The sequence below is a fragment of the Cololabis saira genome, chromosome 15 (assembly GCF_033807715.1).
Source record: "Cololabis saira isolate AMF1-May2022 chromosome 15, fColSai1.1, whole genome shotgun sequence".
In the NCBI taxonomy this organism is placed as follows: domain Eukaryota; kingdom Metazoa; phylum Chordata; class Actinopteri; order Beloniformes; family Belonidae; genus Cololabis; species Cololabis saira.
In genome coordinates this window covers 29,098,643-29,116,023 of record NC_084601.1, presented here as the reverse complement: position 1 = coordinate 29,116,023, position 17,381 = coordinate 29,098,643, and the positions used below count along the sequence as shown (strand labels likewise).

Genomic DNA, 17,381 nt, shown 5'->3' with positions numbered 1-17,381 from the left:
GAACTAAACCTGAACCTGGACCTGACCCGGCTGCACGTGGACCGCAGTCTTCCTGCGTGGACTCACCGAGTCGACCACGACCTCCTCTGGACACCAGAGAGTTCCCGGGGGAACCGTGAGGCCGTCTGAGGCTGAGACTCCGTCCAAAACGGGTCTGAACCAAACCTGCAACACGGAGAGAAAAGAACGGGACAAAGTTCCTCCACGATGAGACGGACGAGTCCCACAGGACGTTAGTACCTCAAATGAAGGTCACAGCTGACCATCACTCAGTGGTGGCCTTTGGCATCAGGGGGCCCGTTTCAATATTCAATATGGGGCCCTATTTATTACTATATTTGCCAGCTATGTGTCCTGCGTCCGTGACGCATTATAAGCTGAAAGAACGCAGTAAACGCATACATGCGTGACGCATGGATGCGTTTACTGCGTTGGTGTGATTAGAGTGGGCGGCAGCCGCTGCTGTAGTCGGTGCAGATGCTGGACCGTAGTTGGGAGAGCTGGTATTTAAATATGGTTTCTGGCTCGTTGCTGGTAACCGGCGGTTGTCTAGGAGTCCGGGGAAAGTGAAGGAAAAAAGGACGGAGGAAAAATACTGTCCGTGCAACGTCGCACATTTATTACAAACTTGTAAAGAGCAAACAAAACACGTGAGGGCCGACAACTGAAAGCTAACGGAGGACACACTGAAAAGTAACTAAAAACGTGTTCCGGTCTTCCACACGCGCACACCTGCATCTCCCTCTCTCTCCTCCGCTGCACCCACACGTCTCACACACACACACCCGAACACACACACCGCCTTAAAGGGGACCGGGCTGGCCAGTAACACTACTCACAGCTTTCTTTTTTATAACTGCTAATTCTCGCTTTTCAGCACCACTCTGATATGTTCGTTTCATTTTTCTTGGATGTTAGCTGGTTAGTTTAATGGTAGTGATTTATTATTGTGTCTTCCTTGCGCATTTATTTTTTTGTCAGTCAGTTGGGGGCCCCCTGGTGGCCGGGGCCCGTTTCAACTGAAACGGTTGAAACATAGGTAAGGCCGCCTATGCCATCACTGGAAGTCCGGGTTTCATTCCTGCAGCATAATCAGAGTTTCTTAGGTGGAGACACAAACGTTTAACTGAATGATTCAAAATATTTTTTCTGAGGTTTTTAAAGAGCATCGAAAGCAACCGGGACTCATTTTGAATGAAATGTGGGTCCTGATATGAATTTCAGAATCGTTTCGTAAAAAAGGCTCCAAACAAGCATAATTTCTGATGGGGAAACGAGCCGTGGACCGCTGCACCTGAAGGTTTCTGAGCCCCTCAGGGCTTCAGGGCCTCGGTGACCGGACCGGACAGGAACGGACCGCATCATCAGAGCCGCTGAGCCGAATCCCGAAGTCCATCTGTGAAATGTCAGCTGGAAGACGCGCGCGTCACGTCCTGGTGGTGACGCGTACCGGAGGCAAGGCAAGGCAAATTTATTTATAAAGCACATTCACATGATGAGCATGGACTCAATGTGCTCAAATACATAAACAAACAAACAAACAAAACAATAACAACAATAATTTCATTATAACAAAAGTGCTATCACTCAGCCAACCATGTAGAGTTTACTCAAATGCTTGTGCAAAGAGGTAAGTTTTTAGTCTGCTTTTGAAAGAGGGCTGTTGGAGCAGACCTCAGTTCCTGCAGAGAGGAATTCCAGAGAGTGTAGTAGTGACTGAAAGCACCATGAGCAGATCTAGTGTGGATTCTATGATGAGAAGACTCTCATTTGATGATCTAAGGCAGGGGTCACCAGTCCTGGTCCTCGAGGGCCGGTGTCCTGCACGTTGTACATGTTTTGCTGCTTCACTGCACCGTGATAAAAGTGACTGTGTTGTTAAGAGAATTGTGCAGACCCCGATGACAAGCTGATGACGATGATTAATTAGAATCAGGTGTGTTAAAGCAGAGAAAACTCTAAAACATGCAGGACACCAGCCCTCGAGGACCAGGATTGGTGACCCCTGGTCTAAGGGATGTGTCCGGTGTGTGTTCAGGGAGCATGGAGGAGGTGCAGGAACGGTTAATCCCCTCACGGGCTGGGAGAGAGAGATGGAGAGAGATGGAGAGAGAGAGAGGGAGAGATGGAGAGAGAGATGGACAGAGAGAGAGAGAGAGAGAGAGAGAGAGAGAGACAGAGAGAGAGAGATGGAGGGAGAGAGAGAGAGAGAGACAGAGACAGAGATGGAGGGAGAGAGAGAGAGAGACAGAGAGAGAGAGAAAGAGAGAGGGAGACAGATAGATGGAGGGAGGGAGAGAGGGAGACAGATAGATGGAGGGAGGGAGAGAGAGAGACAGATAGATGGAGGGAGGGAGAGAGAGAGACAGATAGATGGAGGGAGGGAGAGAGAGAGACAGAGAGAGAGAGACAGAGAGAGACAGAGAGAGATGGAGAGAGAGACAGAGAGAGAGAGATGGAGGGAGGGAGAGAGAGAGAGATGGGGGGAGAGAGAGAGAGAGAGACAGAGACAGAGAGATAGATAGATAGATGGAGGGAGGGAGAGAGAGATGGAGGGAGAGAGAGAGAGATGGAGGGAGAGAGAGAGAGACAGAGAGAGAGATGGAGGGAGAGAGAGATGGAGGGAGAGAGAGACAGAGATGGAGGGAGAGAGAGACAGAGAGAGAGAGAGAGAGAGAGAGAGAGAGATGGAGGGAGAGAGAGACAGAGAGAGAGAGACAGAGAGAGAGACAGAGATGGAGGGAGAGAGAGAGACAGAGACAGAGAGAGACAGAGACAGAGAGAGAGACAGAGAGAGAGAGAGAGAGAGAGACAGAGAGAGAGAGAGAGAGAGAGAGCGCGCTCAAAACCGGACCAGCACCACAGACAGACGCAGCTCGTCCAGACCTCCAGCAGGCTGCGCGCCGCTTTTCACGCACAGCGCGAGGGAGCGCGGGACCCGCCGGAGTCCGAGCGGCTCCCACGGTCACTGCGGGGCGGTTTCACGCGCAGAACCCGCTGTGGCTTCACACCACGAGGACCCAGAGCTCGACGCGCACTTTTCCAGCCCAGTAACGGCGCGGAGCCGCCGCCTCGGGTCCGCGCGTAAAAGCGGCTCCGCGCGTAAAAGCGGCTCCCACGGTCCCCGCCGAGCTGGTTTCACGCGCAGAACCTTCCTGGCTTCACATCACGAACACTTTTCCAGCCCAGTAACGGCGCGGAGCCGCCGCCGCCTCAGGTCCGCGCGTAAAAGCCGACCCCGTGCGTAAAAGCGGCTCCGCGCGTAAAGGCGATCCTCTTTCTGCTCCGGTGGACCGGGATGGAGAACCTGACGGCGGCTCCGGGGCGGAACGTCACGCTGGGGACGTGGACGGACTACAGCCTGCAGTACAAGGTGGTGAGCACCGCGCTGCTGCTCGTGACGTGCGCGTCGGGCATCGTGGGGAACGTGATGGTGATCCTGGTGGTGCTCACCACGCGCCACATGCGCACCCCCACCAACTGCTACCTGGTGAGCCTGGCGGCGGCAGACCTGATGGTGCTGACGGCCGCGGGCGTGCCCGCCATCGCCGACAGCCTCTTCGCCACGTGGGTGTTCGGCCGGTACGCGTGCGCGGGCATCACGTACTGCCAGTACCTGGGCATCAACGCGTCCTCCTGCTCCATCACCGCCTTCACCGTGGAGCGCTACATCGCCATCTGCCACCCCATGCGCGCGCAGTTCCTGTGCACGCTGGCGCGCGCCAAGCGCATCATCGCGGCGGTGTGGGCGTGCACGTCCGCGTACTGCGTCATGTGGCTGTACCTGTCGGACCTGCAGCAGCTGCGCTACGACCACGGCGTGACCGTGGTGGCGTGCGGCTACCGGGTGCCGCGCAGGCTCTACCTGCCCGTGTACTTCGTGGACTTCGGCGTGTTCTTCGTGGTTCCGCTGCTGCTGGCGGCGGTTCTGTACGGCCTGATCGCGCGCATCCTGTTCCTGAGCGCGCTCCCGTCCGACCCCGCGGACCCGCGGAGGAGCCGCGGGGACGCGCGCCACGGCAGCTCCACGGCCGCGTCGCGCAGACAGGTGAGCAGGGGCGGCTTTAGGGTTCCCAGGGGGGCAGAGGGGGCCACTTACATTGTTGGGGTGGACACCAAAACTAAAAGCTGTAAAGTATTGTTTTCTTGCTGTGGCCATCTTTACAGGATTTTATTATACTGTTGTAGTATACAGGCTCAGAAATACTTTTTTTTTAACTTTCTAACTTCATCCATCCATTTTCTATACCCGCTTTATCCTTTGCAGGGTCACGGGGGTCTGCTGGAGCCTATCCCAGCTATTTTCAGGCGAGAAGAGGCAGGATTTATGAAAAAAATGTGTATATGTTTTAGGTTTTCTAGTAATAATGTCAGATGAAGCGTTCCACACCAAAACGAATGAGCCCTCTAGCGTATCTCTCCGTTGCCTTGAACAGGCTGTGTGCTGCAAAATGTGCTGCAATTCCGGGCCGGAATTTCCCGCGCTGTCCTGCGGATGTGACGTCAAATGACGCTGCATGCGCGTTCTCGGCGGCACATGAGTAAACATTGGATACGCGTTTGAGTCATGGAGGCAGCTTCAACTTGAATTGGGACTGAAAACAGATGCTGACATGGCTCATTTCCTACTGACCAGGTAAGATAACATTGTAAGTCATATTTAGAGCTTGATTTGAACGGCGCTCCCGTGCCGGCTTCGCTGTTGGCTGCAGGAACCCCGACGGTCGTCGTGGCGCTAATGAGTTTCATTAGCGCCACGACAATTTTTATTCTTCTTGAGAGATACGCTAGAGGGCTCATTCTTTTTGGTTTGGAACGCTTCATCTGACATTATTACTAGAAACTTAAAACGTATACACATTTTTTTCATAAATCCTGCCTCATGCTCCTTTAATGGTTAGTAAAAACCTAAGGCATATATATATATATATATATATATATATATATATATATATATATATATATATATATGCCCATTTTTAATATATATCATATATATTTAAATATATCATATATATATTTTATTAATACATATATAGTGGGGTGGCCAGCAAATTTGTATCTGGTGGCGCCACTGTAGGTGAGTCGCGCCCGCGTTGCAAGTTCTTGATGAGCGGAACCGACACATCCGTAATGTTGTCTATAAAAACAATTATTTTTTTAACGATTAATCGGACAATTATTTTAGTCGACTAATCTTAGACAGAGCTTAGACAGACCTCCCCCTCTACCCGCCCCCCCGAAACGATGGAGATTGGAAGTTATAACTGGTGGATGAATGGATGAAAGGCCGGTCCGTACCAAGATGAGGCCCTGGGCCAATGTTATTTGGAGGCCCCCCCGCACCCCATGTATTATGGGTACAAAACAACAAGACATTTAACTATTAATTATAACAAATGTACTGTATGTATAGATGAAGTAGTTTGACTGGATGAGTCAAATAACATTAAAACAATTCAACGTGCGATAAATAAATAAATGTCAGATAAAAAACTTAAAACTGAAATAAATAAACAAATCTGAGTAATAAATAGCCATCAATTGATGGCTATTTATTTATTTACTATGACGTTACTTATTATTAAATGTTATTATTATTTTTCATAATTTGATTTAATTATTTATTTATCTACACGTGTGCCATGCACACGTCTATTTTCTGGATGCAAAGTCACAAATGAGGTTGAAAACTTCTTACCATAAATTCATAAAAAATCGTAGTCAATATATTATATATTGGCAAAGATTTGGTTATATACGACCAACTGGTCATTTGACCACTCTTTTACAACAGAGGCAACGAGGCGATCAATGTCTGATGATCAGGGACGCTGGGAAAACACAATCCTCCAGTGGAGACAGAGATCAATGTCTGATGAGTTTTATTTCAACAACATCCACCTTCACGTGAAGCACAAGTGTTTTACCTTTTATTCTCTCGCTCCTGTTTCGTGACGTCTTTTGGATGTCGTGTTAAAACCTCCGTCTGCAGGAGCCCCGCTCTGATGGAGGGATGATGGATGGATGGATGGATGGATGGGGGGATGGATCTATGGATGGGTGGATGGATGGATGGATGGGTGGATGGATGGATGATGGAGGGATGGATTGGGGGATGGATGGGTGGATGCATGGATGGATGGATGCATGGATGTGTGGATGGATGGATGATGGATGGATGGATGTGTGCATGGATGGATGCATGAATGGATGGATGGATGGATGATGGATGGATGGATGGATGGGTAGATGGATGGATGGATGAATGGGTAGATGGATGGATGCACGGATGGATGGATGATGGATGGATGGATGGATGAATGGGTAGATGGATGGATGGATGGATGGATAGATGGACGGAGGGGTGGTACAAGGAACTGTGGAGAGAACTGAAGGTGCTGTCCTCAGGGTCATGTGGTGTGAGTCCTAAGCGTTTAGTAAAAGTTAACGAGGTGATTAATTAATTCAAACGGACCGTTAAACACGGACGGTTGTGAGCGGCTGAACTCAGCGAGGTGACGTCGGTTTGTGAGCCCCTGCTCTCCCTGTCGCCCCCTGCAGGTGACCAAGATGCTGGCGGTGGTGGTGGTGCTGTTCGCCGTGCTCTGGATGCCGTACCGGACGCTGGTGGTGGTCAACTCCTTCCTGGACCGGGCCTACCTGGACGCCTGGTTCCTGCTCTTCTGCCGCACCTGCGTCTACCTCAACAGCGCCATCAACCCGCTCATCTACAACGCCATGTCGCAGAAGTTCCGGGCCGCCTTCCGCCGGTTGATCTGCGGCTGCCGGCGGCGCCGGCGCGGCGACGCACCCGCCGCCTGCAGCGTGGCGCTCACCTACAGCGCCGTCAAGGACTCGTCCCTGGTGGAGAGCACCGACCACTTCCCCACCGAGCTGGAGGAGCTGGCCGCCTCGGAGCAGCTGCTGGCGGACCCCCAGGGCGCGTCCTCGGACTCCTGCGGGTTCGTGAAGGTGGACTTCAGTGCTGCCTGAGGCGGCTCCGCGGGTCGAGCGAGAGACGAGCAAGAGAGGCTCCGCTGGGATTCGAGGAGAGCTGCTTAACGGAGTCTTGGGTGGGAGTTCGGCGTCCTGAATGCCATCTGACCTTTTCAGCAAACACAGATCGGTAACGACAAACACGCTCGTAGAGCCACCGCTGCCAGCAGATAAGGCCCCGTTTACACGTAGCAAAATTGATGGTGTTTTCATGCGTTTTGGCCGTTCGTTTACACGAAAACGAAGTCACCAAAAACGATCATTTCTGAAATTTCCAAAAAGCAAAAAAAAATAAGGCGAAACTTCATTCGTAATTTGCTCAGCCGTACTTTATCGTAGAAACATTGAACTACGCTCATTTTAAGGCTAATGGATTGACGTGCTGATTTTAGAGGCTTGTTGCTCGGCAACACGTTAACGTAGAGACATCATTCAAACGTTAAAAGACTCGGGACGCTTCGGACTAGAACATATTGAAGCTTCATTATGCTAGCTATTGCAGTTTTTGAGAAATTGAGTAAGAAAGTAACAGCAAAGATGGCCCCATTCATTCCTATGGGGGATGTTACCATGGCGACACAAAACCTACTAATTCCTATGGGGAGCATAGGAATGAATGCAGTACAACCAGAACCAGCTCAGGCCCCGTTTACACGTAGCAAAAACGGTGGTGTTTTCATACGTTTTGGCCGCTCGTTTACTGAAAACGAAGCTCAAAGTCACCAAAAACGATCATTTCTGAAAACTCCAGCCAAAGCGGAGATTCGCAAAAACTCCGTCTGCACGTTTGCTTGTAAACAGAGGAAAACGGATATATTTAGGCTTCAGAACATAACATTATGCGACAGAAACGTTGCGACCTGTTGGAAGTAACTGGAAGTTACTCGGGTCATTTGTTGATGTTTTTTTCCAGGATTCCGATCGGCTAGCATGACTTTATCTTCTCGTTACACTGCCCCCTGCAGGTTTGGCTGCTCATAGCACCTTAACAGCGTATTTATGCAGGTTCGTGTAAATGATGGTATTTTGAAAAAGATCTGATTTAATGATGGTATTTTTCAAAACGTGGAGGGGGAAATATCAGTTTTTGTAAATACCCGGCTATGTGTAAACGTGGCCGGAGTCAACAACACGTGGAACAAAGACACCTTCCCCGACCTCGACATGTCGTAACCGAAGGCGGTTTCAGGCACGTTGGCGGCTGCAGACGGCTCCGAGGGCCAAACAAACAACATCTAGAGGTTCTGAGAGGAGAAATGATGACAAACACACACTTTTACCCGCCCAACGTGTGACTTTCACCATCTTATCAGAGAGGACTAACCAGAATACTCTCAGACACCCAAACCCAGACCAACAGACCCGTCCTGTACGGCTGCAGGGAACCGCTGAACGTGGACCGGCTCATTTCATGGTTTTTCCTTTTTCATTGACAAAAATACACCAGAACTCTCTGGGTTCAGCCCTCAAAGTGTCCTGATGGATGTTGTAAAGTGTTATTCTGTCGCCAATATCTAATAATCTACCTCACAAAGGGACGATTTAAGACCCGGGTTTCGACCGAACCTTTCGCTTCGGGTCTCAGCTGCGGCGTCTATGCCGCTGACGTCCAAGTTCTGTTGTCGCCATGGCGACGGGGCGGATTTCCCGGTTAATCCCGTGCAGCTGTGTCGAATATTAGAGGTTGCCATGACAACAGGCGGGCTTCTGCGCGCGTCGATTGTGCAATACGGTGTTAACTCAGTTAAATACTTGTATATGTATGTATCAGTTAAATACTTATACTTGGATGATTGAGGTGTCCGAGGTATTCATTTTTTTTATATATTAAATTTAGTTTTATTAATTTTTCTGAAGATGAAACCCACTTTAGACACGGGAGTTTGGCTCAGAATCAGAGAGGCTGATGGGTAATGTGTGACTGACGGCTACAGCGACATGTGTTGTTGTTACCACGTGTACAGTATTTAAATAAAGTAATAAAAAAATAAAAAATAAAAAAATAAAGTAATATATATTTCAAGTTTAGTCAAACTGCTTCAAGCACTTTGATGATGCTTAAAGATGACGTCATACTTGACAGTTGGCTCTCATTGATCAGTGATTGGTTCGATCAGTTCACCTTCAACGTGCCCCTGGTACTCAAACATAAAAGTTAAACTCCACCGTGTTCTTACTCTTTAGTCCAGCGTAGCTCGTTTAGCTGCTAGTTTGACTTGTAAACCCCCGACATGTGAACTTTGCCTCGTTCAACACCTAAATGGTTAATCTGTGATGTTCCGAGTCACCTGATGGGTTTGTACTTAGACGTGAGCAGCCGTGATTGTAAACCTCAGTGTCAGAGACGGTTTGTACCAACATGGTGATTTAGCTTCGGTGTTGTGGTTTCACGCTGACGTGGATTCAGTGTTTCCTGGTGTTCTGGGTCATGTGACCTGTGGATCTAGCGAGCCAGCGTGGTGCTTCTCATCGGCGTGGCGTTTACACTTGTGGGACGGGATGGGTCCATGTGAGGCGTTCAGGGAACCGCCTCCAAAACCTGCAGTCCTGCATCCACAAGTGTGTTTAAAATGATCGGTATATTTGCTGTCCTTGGTATTATTACAGATTTAAATGGTATTATTGTGATCTGTGAGTGTGTTGGATGGATTTGTGTTTACAATAAAGTTGTTTCTGGACCTATGACTTATTTTCTTCTTTCTCTGAACTGAGATTTTAAACTTGTGAATGTTCACAAATGACTCAAGAGTTCATAGTTGGTTAATTCGACTTTGAGACCCTCTAAATTCATTCGTAAATATAGTAATAATTAAAAAAGTGAACTTACACAAAGACACTGAAGAGAGCTAGAGAGGATACACTGTAGGAAGGAACGACCCCGGTTGTCCCCGTTTAGTTCATAAAACGGAGCAAACGCTCCCAACTCACCTCAGGAAGCAGAAGCAACTATTTTAATGGAACTATGGACCTCACGTTGATTCTGATTGGCTCAGTCCTCGTTTCCGGGGTCGTTTCCGTGGAGACACTTGAAAGGAAGACGAGACGAGCTCCGGGCGGAGCTGCTGCCGTCATCCACCGCTAACCTACACCTGATCTAAGTTCTCCGTCACCTTGATGTCTGCATGTCGGGAAGGGCTGCTAAGCTCTTCACCGCCGAGACGCAGGGAGGTGACACGCTTTGGCGGGATCCGCCACCATCGGCGTCGCCAGACAGATTTTACTGGGGCACGTGCCCCAGTATTGATCTGCAGTGCCCCAGTAAAAATTTCACCAGTAAAAAATGAATTTCGGAGTTTTAACTCCACATAGAATACACCAGTGTTGTGCATGAACGCATTCAAATGAACGAATAATCCTTCTCATTTCACCAGCGAGCGGCGCGCATATTTAAAATGCTCGACGAGCCCGGTGCAGTCTTTACGAATGAAGGCTGATTTATGGTTCCGCGTTAGACCAACGCGGAGCCTACGGCGTAGGATACGCGGCGTGCGGACCGTATGGTTCGCGTCGCCGCGTACCTTACGCTGTAGTCCGCGCCGTCGATTTAACGCGGAACCATAAATCAGCCTTGACCAGTGAAGAGAGAGACGTTGCAGACGCAGCGTCAGCGAGCCGTCAGATGATGATCCGCTTGTATTGTCATTATCTGCAGTACTCGAGTTGAAGGGGGATGAGGGGGGATGGCATCCCCCCTGAAATAAAAACAGTAAAAATCATCCCCCCTGTAAAACTGCCATCCCCCCTTTCCATCCCTTATGTCATTTCATCAATGAATGTGGTTTTACTGCTATTTCAACATTCAGAGTCATCACCAGAAAAATAACACCATAAAAATAACTTATTTGACAATTTTCACCTGTTTCAAGTAAATTTTCACTTGAAATAAGTAGAAAAATCTGCCAGTGGGACAAGATTTATCTTCTTATTACAAGCAAAAAAAATATTGTTCCCCTGGCAGATTTTTCTACTTATTTCAAATGAAAATCTACTTGAAACAGGTGAAAATTGTTGTTTTTTTCCAGTGATGAGTCCTGTTTTAAGTGTAATAAGATTTTTTACTGAAATGAGAAATTTTAACTAGAAATAGAACAAATCATATTCTTATTTTGAGTTTTTGCAGTGCTCCATTATTACTTATCCTGTGAAGGACAGAGTCATATTGATAAGTTCAGAAAAGTGTTTTTTATTGTTGTGTTTTGATGTATTTGATGTAAGCCCAGTGGATATTTAAAGCTTACAGAAGGCTGCATTGAACTGCTGCTATGTCATTCCTGCAGGTGTTTTGGTCAGTGCTATTATTTGTAATATATTATATTATTTGTAATGAGCAAAAATTATCTGTCCCCATATGATAAAATCCACCATCCCCCCTGATTTTTTTTTACAACTCGAGTACTGATTATCTGCGGGAATTTTACACATCGTCTCCCAAAGAGTCTGATGGTAGGAAACTAACCTTTCTGTGAAGATTATGTCTGAGAAAACAAGTCTGAACGTCTGCCTCGTCAACTTCACATTTGAAACGTCATGTGGAATTAAAGCATCAGTCCAGTGGGAGAAAATATCTGCTAGTCCTTGACAATCAAAAAAGTTCCCAGAAAGACCAAGAGGTCTGATTTCCCAGTAACAGGTAGACAAATTGATAATGCACTACAATGTTGGAGATTTACAGCCTCTGAATAAAGTTGAAACGCCACTAGGACAATACATGATTGTATTTAGCAGGGTCTCCAACCCTGTCCTGCATGTTCTACATGTTTCCTGCATCATCACACCTGATTCTAATTAATGGTCCTAATTAGCTCGTCATCAAGGTCTTGACACTTCTGTTGATGATACAGTTACTTGTATCACGGTGTGCTGAAGCAGGGAAACATGTAAAACATGCAGGACAGGGTTGCCTCGAGGACCAGGGTTGGGAAACACTGATTTAAAGCACCATTTCAGCTTTTTTATTATAAATAAGTGCTAAAAAATTTTTTGCTCGTGCGCTTCGCGCACTCGCATGAATTCTCTGTGCCCCAGCTGTGCCCCAGTACAGTCTTAAGTCTAGTGACGCCCCTGTCCGCCACGGAATTGACCCTTTGTCAGCCTTCTGATTAGTCCCTGACTGACCAATCGGAAACATCATCCTCCATTGCTACATCCGGTTTATCCGGTTGGACCAAACAGCCGTCTCTCTTGTTCACATCAATGGAAAAGCGTAGATTTACTTGATCTTGTATCGAAATTTAAATCACAGGATTATTATTTTTTTAAACTTCCTATTAGTAAAAGGAACACTATGGAGGTAGATTTGTTTCTTAATTATTCAATAAAAAAAAAGATTGCTTCAATCAAAAAATATATTTTCAATAAAAACTAATTTTACAAAGAAAAAAGTGTTTGAATGCAAAAAAATATTTGAGACTCAAAAAAATGCTTTTGAACACTGCTTTTCTTTGATTGGAAATGTTTTCTTTGATAGAAGTGAAGTTTTTTTGTTTGAAGCTACTTTTTTGATTGAAGTAGTGTTTTTTTTGTGTTTGAGCCATATTATGGGTAGGACATTTGTTTTTTTGATTGAAGGGAAAAAAGTTTAAGTCTTTTTTTTTTTTTATTGAATCATTTTGACACAAACATCCCGCAGTGGGCGGATGCTTCCCCATTGGTCAGCCCATAGACAGACATGTTTGAGTGACAAGTGTCTACACCATGGATCTATTATAAAACTGGATGGGATATCAAAAATGGCCGCCCATTCATTTCAATGCATTCTGCTCAGCCAGATGTGAAAACATCTGGCTGAGCAGACAACATATTTTGTCTTATTCATTTTTTGTCTTCTTTATGCATTGTTTGTTTCCACGGATTAATGCTAATGTTTCAGATTTAAACTGATCACAGGAGAAAAAGGGTAAGCACTATAAGCTACAGCTTCAGCCTACACCTTTTCGGCAAAAGCAATGTTTATTTTACTTTTTTTCATTTTGTTTTGTAAAATAACTTGTACAATGACCGAGTAAAGACAATCCATTCATTCATTCATTCATTCATTCATTCATTCATTCATTCATTCATTCATTCGTTCATTCGTTCATTCATTCATTCATTCATTCATTCATTCATTCATTCATTCATTCATTCATTCATTCATTCATTCATTCATTCATCAAGGGCTGTACATCTATGTTGATGACCAGTGTTGGGAATAACGGTGTTACCAAAGCCATTATTGTTTCCCAGTAACGGGTAATCTAGCTAATGACTATTTCAAAGGTTACAACGCCGTTACCATCACTGACAGTGAAATGTGGCGCATTACTAAACACTGTTAGGATTTTATGAAATTGTTTAAAAGTTTGAAGGGTTTTTCTATAAGATTCTACACTGGTGTTTTTTCTCTATTTGCAGGGTCACCTCCTGTTTTATGACTAGGCTGTTAAATAGTGTTTCTTTAGGTGAAAACAATTAAGAGAAACATGTTTTCACACTGATGGGTCTCATCCGTTATCTGGGTTGACATCTTTAGTAGGAAGCAATAAACAGGGATATACGGCTGAAGGTCTGATATGTTTGGCAGATGGGGTTTACGTACAAAGAACACCTCCCTTTTTAGTATCAATACGACTGGATCGATGACCACTATGTGCATTTCTCTCCTGCCTATGTGGTTTGAGAGAGGTGTACCTCCGGCTGGAAAACATTGTGAATGATATCATAATTCTGATTCCATGACGAAGTATCAAGCTTAACCTCGACAAAACTGGGAGACTCGGGCAGAAAGACTGACGGCAGCAGTTGGACCCGACTAACATGGACCTTTCCAGGTCTTTGCTGGTCTGGGGGTGAAGGGGGCTCACCTGGACCAGGTGATCCGATACGTCCACATCCGACTCAGGAGGCAGCTGGTTGTCAGCGATGGCGTCGACATACGGCTGAAGATTGGGTTGTGATGGTCTGCTACTGCAATTAATAACAAGCTTTTACCTTCAAAATAAGAGCGGCTATTCTCGTTAACTCTTAATGCAGCAATGCTTAATCCAGCTATGTAAAAAACAGTTTTAACAACAGTTTTATGTTCCAGGCTGTAAATATATTCGTTTTGGAAGTGGGACGGCTTTTGGAGCCTTGTGGTCATTCAAGGAACTGCACATTTTCAAACTTCTGTATCGGCTCCAAAAAGCATAATCAGAGGTAATAATGGAAATAAAAGCACCTGAACCTGCCATGACACGTATTTGCATCAAAAAGCACCTTTTTTACTTTTGACCCGAAGCTAAACTGATAAGTTAGCAAAATAGTTTAGTGTCCCCCAAATATATTTATTTTGATAGCTCAACCTAAATTAGAGTCCCCTAAACGTCTCAGCGAATCAACCAGGCGCCAACCTCATAATGTCCAGGTCGAGGCTCGTGTTGACCTAAGACTCACTGCAGTTCCTCGGCCGGCCACTAGAGGCTGCACAAGCGAGTCGCTCTCCTTTCACCTTCATGTTAAAAGGTGCAACTTCAGAGCAGAAATAAACATTTTTTTTGTACTAAAAGAATTTATATCAAGCAATACATTTATTTCTAATATGATTGATTGACAGTTGGCTCGGCCAATGGCTAGCCGTTATCGCTTCCTGCGTGATCATCCTGCCATCCGCAAAAACATGTTGAACGGTAGATTCTGCTGTAAATGTCCGACGGCTGAAGGAGCTGGTAGCCGAAGCGAACTTTGATTGACATGTAGTGAGCGCAGTGATGGACAGTAACGGAGTAAATTTACTTGAGTACTGTACTTAAGTACATATCCAGAGGATTTGTACTTTACTTGAGTATTAGATTTCTTTGGTACTTATTACTCTTACTTGAATACATTTCCAAGACAAATATTTTTACTTTTACTCGAATAAATTTCTAGGAAGGCTGAAAAGTACTCGTTACTTTCAGGTCTGCTCTTTTTTCTTCTTCCCTAATTCCCATTGGGAGACAGGCACGGAGACAAGACAAGACAGACATGGGGAGACAGTTTGTTATGCTCTATATTGCTATATTGTACTGGTACATGTCCTTCCTGTAAAGTTAAGTGACTTCAACATTGAGTTATTGAAAGCAGAGATGTAGTTTTTTGTAAAGCAGTGGTCTTTGAGGGGGATCCAGACTTAGTTGGATGGTGCAGGTTCATTTGGTTTCAGTTCATGATTGTTAATAAACTCTGCATCATCTGCTGTCCTCTTATGATCCCATTCATTTGATTTGTTTTTGGTGTTTCTGCAGGTTTTATATAACATTGTGGTTCTAAAAGCAGCACATCAGTGCAGCTGGTTTCAGAGAGTTAATTCTCAGAAACAAGAGTTAAAAGATCCTTAAATTAATTTAGAAAAAAATATAGTAATTTACTGATGTGGAAAATAAGAAATGTACTCTTACTCTTACTCTTACTTTTACTTAAAGTAAATTTAAAAGCATTTACTTTTGGATACTTAAGTACCTTTAAAAGCAAGTACTTTTCTACTCTTACTCGAGTAATATTTTGACTGAGCTACTTTTACTTGTAACGGAGTAAATTTTGACCAGTAGTATTTGTACTTTTACTCAAGTACTGGGGTCGAGTACTCTGTCCACCTCTGAGTGAGCGTGTTCCCGTCGGTTTCCGAGCAACGTGGCCACGCCTCCACATATGAAGAAAAATGGCCTCAGAAACCAACGGGTCATGTGGCCGCACGTTTCGTCTGTTCATTTTTACGATCTATGGAAACAATCGCTCACATTTCTTCCCGCTAGCTACCGACGTAGAGTTTCACTGGCCGGTTCGATCGGTGCAGCAGCAATCTGATTGGCTGACTCGCACGTCGAAGGCGAAAAAAGCTGAAAACTTCCACTGATGACTTTTGACGGAAGCAACACCGACACAGCGACAACGTCACTTCGTCACCCCTTAAGGCACCAAAACTAACTCATCAGAGGGACGTTTTTGAGCTCAATTGGTCCTTTTTATTAAATTAACTGGGTTTAATTTAGTCTTTGACGGCTCCGTTTATTTAAACTGGATTTCTCTGGTTTGATGTCTGACTGCTTCACGCTGCACCAACGAGCATCTTCAGTGAGAATAAACTGCACGAGTAAGATTAAAAAAACAATTTCTCTGGAGTGCCAACAACATCTCAAGCCCTGCCTCTCAAGTGCTAATGATCCAGATCTGCCATCAGCTGTAAAATACCTCAGAAACTAAATGGAAATGAGCCTCCACAGAGAAATGAACCTCTGGTGGCGCCCCGATGCAGATCTGCTCCACCAGCATGAAGAAGTAATCCAGGTTTCCTTACTGGAGATGGGACCCGATCAGTCTTTTATGGTGTTAAATATGTTTAAATGTGCAGAAAGCGGACATTTCCTCCTGTTTTATTTATAAAGCACTTTACAGCCTTTCGGTGTGCCAATGGATAAATAAGAACAATCTAAAACAATAAAAACAATAAAATACGACAAAATTGAATAAGATAGACCCTCCAGAAAAACGCGGGCTAAAATCCTTGATTCCGCGGGCTAAAATCCTTGATTTTGCGGGCTAAAATCATTGATTATGCGATTAAATGTGCAGGTTTTTTATGTGCTTTTATGCGGTGAAATTGCGGAATATGCTGGAACTCGTGGAATATGCGGAAAGTTGCAAAATATGCAAAATATGCAGGAAGTTGCGGATTCGGCGCTGAGCTCTTCCTTCTTAAATTCAGCAGGTTGTCTCGTCTGATCTGAGGTCGTAAGAGAAAAAAAAAGGAGAGCGCAGGTGGAGAGGAGAGGGGCGGTCGCAGCCCGGAGGCCGGCCGTCTCTCTCCCTCCAGCCCGCGGCTCAGTGCTCGGGTGATTGCCGGGCGCACCGGCACGACGAGGGGGACGAGACAGAGCTCCGTCACCCCACGCGTCCGTCCGCCTCCGCCGGCCCTCGCAGGCGCAGTGGTGCGCGGTCAGCGCGGATCCTGAGTCCTCCGGCAGCCGCGCCCCCGGAGCAGACGGCTCTCTTTTTCCTCTCACCCCCGCGGGTGAGAGCTGCTGTTTGGGGGGTGGCGGTTTCTGCGAGGGGTGCGGAGGTCCCCGGGCGGGTCCTGCACGTCGCGACCGGGCGTTCCGACATGTCACTCACAACACTCCCCCCTTTTTCCAAACTTTATGCGAAAATGCGGCGATGATGCGGTGAAATCAAGCGAGCCCCGCATAATTTGCATATTCAGCGCGGACATATGCAATATTAACCCCAGTAAAAGTGATTTTTCTGCACCAGACATTGAAATCCACGGAAGGTCTGTAAATCCACGGACAGCCGTGAAATCCGCGAAAAATTCCGCGATCACGGAATCGCGGATTCCTGGAGGGTCTAATAAGATAAAAGTGTCATGAGACTACTGGGTGTTAAAAGCC

At 46.1% G+C, this 17,381-nt stretch overlaps 1 protein-coding gene across 1 annotated transcript; it reads left to right on the top strand.

Moving 5' to 3' along the window:
• Positions 1-3,298: 3,298 nt before the first annotated feature.
• On the top strand, positions 3,299-6,996 carry LOC133460596 (thyrotropin-releasing hormone receptor-like). Its single transcript, XM_061741242.1, has 2 exons — positions 3,299-4,048; positions 6,565-6,996. The coding sequence occupies exons 1-2, from the start codon at positions 3,299-3,301 to the stop codon at positions 6,994-6,996; spliced, it is 1,182 nt and encodes a 393-aa protein (XP_061597226.1).
• Positions 6,997-17,381: the final 10,385 nt, after the last annotated feature.